General features: G+C 49.2%; 1 protein-coding gene across 1 annotated transcript in view; it reads left to right on the top strand.

Moving 5' to 3' along the window:
- Positions 1-312: 312 nt before the first annotated feature.
- Positions 313-8,305, top strand: part of DOK4 (docking protein 4) — a 30,051-nt gene continuing 22,058 nt past the window's right edge. Inside the window, exon 1 of the mRNA XM_088466313.1 lies at positions 313-481. Coding sequence (XP_088322439.1) covers positions 416-481 — 66 coding nt within the window. The 5' untranslated portion in view covers positions 313-415. The remainder of the gene's footprint in view (positions 482-8,305) is intronic.

Here is an 8,305-nt window from a genome sequence, read left to right as displayed (position 1 = left end):
CACCATGTGCCCCTATATACACACATATACACCATGTGCCCCTATATACACACATATACACCATGTGCCCCTATATACACCATGTGCCCCTATATACACACATATACACCATGTGCCCCTATATACACCATGTGCCCCTATATACACACATATACACCATGTGCCCCTATATACACACATATACACCATGTGCCCCTATATACACAGTCCTGTATGGATGACATAGGGCGTCTCTGCGGCATCTTCCGGTGTCTCTGTGGTAAGCTCCCCCCGATCCCGTGCAGTGGTTTGTTCCGATTCACCCCGGCTCTGCTCTCCGTGGGACAGTCCACTGCTTGTCAGAGGGGGAGCCGGGCTGTGACAGGACCGGAGCCGGGAGAAGGATGAGGAGAGCCGGGCCCCGGTGAGCTGCGACATGGCCTCTAATTCCACCGACATCGTCCGACAGGGCTACGTGAGGATGAAGAGCAGGAAACTGGGGGTGTGTATCCGTCCGCACCCCAGCCTATGTACATCCCAGAATAGCATGTGTGCTCCCTATGCCCCAATATATAGTGTGTGCTCCCTATGCCCCAATATATAGTGTGTGCTCCCTATGCCCCAATATATAGTGTGTGCTCCCTATGCCCCAATATATAGTGTGTGCTCCCTATGCCCCAATATATAGTGTGTGCTGCTCCCTATGCCCCAATATATAGTGTGTGCTGCTCCCTATGCCCCAATATATAGTGTGTGCTGCTCCCTATGCCCCAATATATAGTGTGTGCTGCTCCCTATGCCCCAATATATAGTGTGTGCTCCCTATGCCCCAATATATAGTGTGTGCTCCCTATGCCCCAATATATAGTGTGTGCTCCCTATGCCCCAATATATAGTGTGTGCTCCCTATGCCCCAATATATAGTGTGTGCTCCCTATGCCCCAATATATAGTGTGTGCTCCCTATGCCCCAATATATAGTGTGTGCTCCCTATGCCCCAATATATAGTGTGTGCTCCCTATGCCCCAATATATAGTGTGTGCTCCCTATGCCCCAATATATAATGTGTGCTCCCTATGCCCCAATATATAGTGTGTGCTCCCTATGCCCCAATATATAGTGTGTGCTCCCTATGCCCCAATATATAGTGTGTGCTCCCTATGCCCCAATATATAGTGTGTGCTCCCTATGCCCCAATATATAGTGTGTGCTCCCTATGCCCCAATATATAGTGTGTGCTCCCTATGCCCCAATATATAATGTGTGCTCCCTATGCCCCAATATATAGTGTGTGCTCCCTATGCCCCAATATATAGTGTGTGCTCCCTATGCCCCAATATATAGTGTGTGCTCCCTATGCCCCAATATATAGTGTGTGCTCCCTATGCCCCAATATATAGTGTGTGCTCCCTATGCCCCAATATATAGTGTGTGCTCCCTATGCCCCAATATATAGTGTGTGCTCCCTATGCCCCAATATATAATGTGTGCTCCCTATGCCCCAATATATAGTGTGTGCTCCCTATGCCCCAATATATAGTGTGTGCTCCCTATGCCCCAATATATAGTGTGTGCTCCCTATGCCCCAATATATAGTGTGTGCTCCCTATGCCCCAATATATAGTGTGTGCTCCCTATGCCCCAATATATAATGTGTGCTCCCTATGCCCCAATATATAGTGTGTGCTCCCTATGCCCCAATATATAGTGTGTGCTCCCTATGCCCCAATATATAGTGTGTGCTCCCTATGCCCCAATATATAGTGTGTGCTCCCTATGCCCCAATACATAGTGTGTGCTCCCTATGCCCCAATACATAATGTGTGCTCCCTATGCCCCAATACATAATGTGTGCTCCCTATGCCCCAATATATAGTGTGTGCTCCCTATGCCCCAATACATAATGTGTGCTCCCTATGCCCCAATATATAGTGTGTGCTGCTCCCTATGCCCCAATACATAATGTGTGCTCCCTATGCCCCAATATATAGTGTGTGCTGCTCCCTATGCCCCAATACATAATGTGTGCTCCCTATGCCCCAATACATAATGTGTGCTCCCTATGCCCCAATATATAGTGTGTGCTCCCTATGCCCCAATATATAGTGTGTGCTCCCTATGCCCCAATATATAGTGTGTGCTCCCTATGCCCCAATATATAGTGTGTGCTGCTCCCTATGCCCCAATATATAGTGTGTGCTCCCTATGCCCCAATATATAGTGTGTGCTCCCTATGCCCCAATATATAGTGTGTGCTCCCTATGCCCCAATATATAGTGTGTGCTCCCTATGCCCCAATATATAGTGTGTGCTCCCTATGCCCCAATATATAATGTGTGCTCCCTATGCCCCAATATATAGTGTGTGCTCCCTATGCCCCAATATATAACGTGTGCTCCCTGTGCCCCAATATATAACGTGTGCTCCCTGTGCCCCAATATATAACGTGTGCTCCCTGCACCCCAATATATAATGTGCTCCCTGCACCCCAATATATAATGTGCTCCCTATACCCCAATATGTGTGCTCCCTGCACACCAATAAGTGTGCTCCCTTTACCCCAATATATGTGTGCTCCCTGTGCCCCAATATGTGTGCTCCCTGTGCCCCAATATGTAGTGTGCTCCCTGCGCCCCAATAAGTGTGCTCCCTGTACCCCAATATATAACGTGTGCTCCCTGTACCCCAATATATAACGTGTGCTCCCTGTGCCCCAATATATAACGTGTGCTCCCTGTGCCCCAATATATAATGTGTGCTCCCTGTGCCCCAATATTTAGTGTGTGCTCCCTGCGCCCCAATATATAATGTGCTCCCTGCACCCCAATATATAATGTGCTCCCTGCACCCCAATATATAATGTGCTCCCTGCACCCCAATATATAGTGTGCTCCCTGCACCCCAATATATAGTGTGCTCCCTGCACACCAATAAGTGTGCTCCCTTTACCCCAATATATGTGTGCTCCCTGTGCCCCAATATGTGTGCTCCCTGTGCCCCAATATTTAGTGTGTGCTCCCTGTGCCCCAATATTTAGTGTGTGCTCCCTGTGCCCCAATATTTAGTGTGTGCTCCCTGCGCCCAAATATATAATGTGCTCCCTGTACCCCAATATAGTGTGTGCTCCCTGCGCCCAAATATATAATGTGCTCTCTGTACCCCAATATATAGTGTGCTCCCTGCGCCCCAATATGTAACGCGTGCTCCCTGCACCCCAATATATATCACGTGTGTTCCCTGTGCTCCAATATGTGTGCTGCCTGCGCTCCAATATATGTGTGCTCACTGTACCCCAATATATAACGGGGATGTTGTCTGGAAGCAGATGGTGTAAATGCCGACCGCCGGCTTCCAGACAGCTTCATCCCGACTAGGGACGAATGACAGGCGTCTAAATCTAGACGCCTGTCATTTGCCCGACGTCGGGAGACCGGCGCCCGGCATCCCGATCGAGCGTATGCAGGGTGCCGCAGCGGAGGGGTTAGGTTTAGGGCTCCAGGGGGGACTTAGGGTTAGACAACCCCCCGGGAGGGTTAGGGTAAGGCTGGGGGAGGGAGGGCTAGGGTTAGGCACCCCTGGGGGGGACTTAGGTTTAGGCAGCGAGGAAGGGGGGGTTAGGTTTAGGCACGGGGGGGAGGAGGTTAGGGTTAGGCACCCCTAAGGAGGGTTAGGGGGGTTAGGTTAGTGTATACTTACCTTTAGGACGATTGGGATTTCCTCCTTTGTCGGGCAGCCGCTGTCGGGAATTGAACCTATCACACCCTATATAACGTGTGCTCCCTGTGCCCCACCCAATATAGCATGTTTCTGTCTCCCTATACTCCCATCCCTTTGCCCCAATATATATTGTCTTCCTTATGCCCCAATATAGCATGTGTGCTCTCAGTACCCCAATATATATTGTCTTCCCTATGCCCCAATATAGCATGTGTGCTCCCAGTACCCCAATACATATTGTCTTGCCTGTGCCCCAATATAGCATGTGTGCTCCCAGTACCCCAATATATATTGTCTTCCCTGTGCCCCAATATAGCATGTGTGCTCCCAGTACCCCAATATATATTGTCGCCCCAATATAGCATCTGTGCTCCCTGTACCCCACTCAATATAGCATGTGTGCTCTCAGTACCCCAATATATATTGTCTTCCCTATGCTCCAATATAGCATGTGTGCTCTCAGTACCCCAATATATATTGTCTTCCCTATGCCCCAATATAGCATGTGTGCTCTCAGTACCCCAATATATATTGTCTTCCCTATGCCCCAATATAGCATGTGTGCTCCCAGTACCCCAATACATATTGTCTTCCCTATGCCCCAATATAGCATCTGTGCTCCCTGTACCCCACTCAATATAGCATGTGTGCTCCCAGTACCCCAATATATATTGTCTTCCCTATGCCCCAATATAGCATCTGTGCTCCCTGTACCCCACTCAATATAGCATGTGTGCTCCCAGTACCCCAATATATATTGTCTTCCCTGTGCCCCAATATAGCATGTGTGCTCCCTGTGCCCCAATTTATGTGTGCTCCCTGTGCCATACCAATATAGCATGTGTGCTCCCAGTACCCCAATATATAATTTGTGTTCCCTGTGCCCCACCCAATATAGCATGTGTGCTCCCAGTTCCCCAATCTATATCATGTGTGCTCCTATATTCGCAGCCCTGTGCCCCAATATAGAATGTGTACTCCTTATATCCCATTATATGTGTGCTCTCTGTACTGCACCAAATATAGCATGTGTGCTCCCTGTGCCCCAATATAGCATGTGTGCTCCCTGTGCCCCAATATAGCATGTGTGCTCCCTGTGCCCCAATATAGCATGTGTGCTCCCTGTGCCCCACCCAGTATAGCATGTGTGCTCCCTGTACCCCACCTAATATAGCATGTGTGTGGGGACAGGCTATAGAACCCAGAGCGAGCAGTGTCAGATGGGGGTGGGAGAGGCTATAGACACCCAGAGCGAGCAGTGTCACATGGGGGTGGGAGAGGCTATAGACACCCAGAGGGAGCAGTGTAAGGTGGGGGTGGGACAGGCTATAGACACCCAGAGCAGTGTCAGGTGGGGTGGGACAGGCTATAGACACCTAGAGGGACCAGTGTCAGGTGGGGTGGGAGAGGCTATAGACACCCAGAGGGAGCAGTGTCAGATGGGGGTGGGGCAGGCTATAGACACCCAGAGCAATGTCAGGTGGGGTGGGACAGGCTATAGCCACCCAGAGGGAGCAGTGTCAGGTGGGGTTGTAGAGGCTATAGTCTCCCATAGTGATCAGTGTCAGTTGGGGTGGTAGAGGCTATAGACACCTAGAGGGAGCAGTGTCACATGGGGGTGGTAGAGGCTATAGACACCCAGAGGGAGCAGTGTAAGGTGGGGGTGGGGCAGGCTATAGACACCCAGAGGGAGCAGTGTAAGGTGGGAGTGGGACAGGCTACAGGCACCCAGAGGGAGCAGTGTCAGGTGGGGGTGGGAGAGGCTATAGACACCCAGAGGGAGCAGTGTCAGATGGGGGTGGGAGAGGCTATAGACACCCAGAGGGAGCAGTGTCAGATGGGGGTTGGAGAGGCTATAGACACCCAGAGGGAGCAGTGTCAGGTGGCGGTGGGACAGGCTATAGACACCCAGAGGGAGCAGTGTCAGGTGGGGGTGGGAGAGGCTATAGACACCCAGAGGGAGCAGTGGTAGAGGCTATAGACACCCAGAGGGAGCAGTGTCAGGTGGGGGTGGGAGAGGCTATAGACACCCAGAGGGAGCAGTGTCACATGGGGGTGGGAGAGGCTATAGACACCCAGAGAGGTGTCAGGTGGGGTGGGACAGGCTATAGGCACCCAGAGGGAGCAGTGTCAGGTGGGGTTGTAGAGGCTATAGACACCCAGAGGGAGCAGTGTCAGGTGGGGTTGTAGAGGCTATAGACACCCAGAGGGAGCAGTGTCAGGTGGGGGTGGGAGAGGCTATAGACACCCAGAGGGAGCAGTGTCACATGGGGGTGGGAGAGGCTATAGACACCCAGAGAGGTGTCAGGTGGGGTGGGACAGGCTATAGGCACCCAGATGGAGCAGTGTCAGGTGGGGTTGTAGAGGCTATAGACACCCAGAGGGAGCAGTGTCAGGTGGGGTTGTAGAGGCTATAGACACCCAGAGGGAGCAGTGTCAGGTGGGGTTGTAGAGGCTATAGACACCCAGAGGGAGCAGTGTCAGGTGGGGTTGTAGAGGCTATAGACACCCAGGTGTATATTTACTAAAGTGCAGGTTTTAAGAAGTGGAGATGTTGCCCATAACAACCAATGAGATTCTACTTATCATTTTGTCTAGCACCTTCTACAACAGGGGTGGGGAACCTTTTTCTGCCGAGGGCCATTTTGATATATATAACATTGTTCGCGGGCTCGGTGCAGGCCATGACATGGGGATGGGGACGCAATCACCAGTGATTACAGCAATGTCGGGAGCTCCAGGGAGCTGTAAGGGCAGCGCTGTCACCATATGAAGCGTTCTAAGGACCCTCCAGGCGGCACTGGTGCATAGACTCTGGCTGCGGGGTGCTATTCTAGACACAGTGATAGCCAGATGGGGCTAACAGAATAAAGCTCCGAGGGCCAGACCAAATGATTCTGGGGGCCTTATACACCCCCACCCGGGCCTGAGGTTCCCCGTCCCTGTTCTAGAATACAATAGCTAGAATCTGATTGGTTGCTATGGGCAACATCTCCACTTCTAAAAACCTGCACTTTAGTTAATATACACCCCAGAGAGAGCAGTATCGGGTGGGAGTGGGATAGGCTATATATAGACACCCAGAGGGAACAGTATTAGGCAGGCAGGGATAGGCACCCACAGAGAATCTTTCACTTACTGCATGTACTGTACAGTGACACCATACCTTCCTAATCCTTCACTTACTACATGTACTGTACAGTAACACCATACCTTCCTAATCCTTCACTTACTGTATGTACTGTACAGTGACACCATACCTTCCTAATCCTTCACTTACTACATGTACTGTACGGTAACAGCATACCTTCCTAATCCTTCACTTACTACATGTACTGTAGTGACACCATACCTTCCTAATCCTTCACTTACTACATGTACTGTACGGTAACAGCATACCTTCCTAATGCTTCACTTACTACATGTACTGTACAGTGACACCATACCTTCCTAATCCTTCACTTACTACATGTACTGTACGGTAACAGCATACCTTCCTAATCCTTCACTTACTACATGTACTGTACGGTAACAGCATACCTTCCTAATGCTTCACTTACTACATGTACTGTACAGTGACACCATACCTTCCTAATCCTTCACTTACTACATGTACTGTACGGTAACAGCATACCTTCCTAATCCTTCACTTACTACATGTACTGTAGTGACACCATACCTTCCTAATCCTTCACTTACTACATGTACTGTACGGTAACAGCATACCTTCCTAATGCTTCACTTACTACATGTACTGTACAGTGACACCATACCTTCCTAATCCTTCACTTACTACATGTACTGTACGGTAACAGCATACCTTCCTAATCCTTCACTTACTACATGTACTGTACGGTAACAGCATACCTTCCTAATGCTTCACTTACTACATGTACTGTACAGTGACACCATACCTTCCTAATCCTTCACTTACTACATGTACTGTACGGTAACAGCATACCTTCCTAATCCTTCACTTACTACATGTACTGTAGTGACACCATACCTTCCTAATCCTTCACTTACTACATGTACTGTACGGTAACAGCATACCTTCCTAATGCTTCACTTACTACATGTACTGTAGTGACACCATACCTTCCTAATCCTTCACTTACTACATGTACTGTACAGTAACACCATACCTTCCTAATCCTTCACTTACTGTATGTACTGTACAGTGACACCATACCTTCCTAATGCTTCACTTACTACATGTACTGTACAGTAACAGCATACCTTCCTAATCCTTCACTTACTACATGTACTGTACGGTAACAGCATACCTTCCTAATCCTTCACTTACTGCATGTACTGTACGGTAACAGCATACCTTCCTAATCCTTCACTTACTGCATGTACTGTACAGTGACACCATACCTTCCTAATCCTTCACTTACTACATGTACTGTACAGTGACACCATACCTTCCTAATCCTTCACTTACTGCATGTACTGTACAGTGACACCATACCTTCCTAATCCTTCACTTACTACATGTACTGTACAGTAACACCATACCTTCCTAATGCTTCACTTACTGTATGTACTGTACAGTGACACCATACCTTCCTAATCCTTCACTTACTGTATGTACTGTACAGTGACA

Source organism: Taudactylus pleione, unplaced genomic scaffold, assembly GCF_031769625.1.
Source record: "Taudactylus pleione unplaced genomic scaffold, aTauple2 ptg002768l, whole genome shotgun sequence".
Lineage (NCBI taxonomy): Eukaryota > Metazoa > Chordata > Amphibia > Anura > Myobatrachidae > Taudactylus > Taudactylus pleione.
Note: the sequence above shows the minus strand (reverse complement) of the source record. Positions and strands in the feature narration are given on the sequence as shown.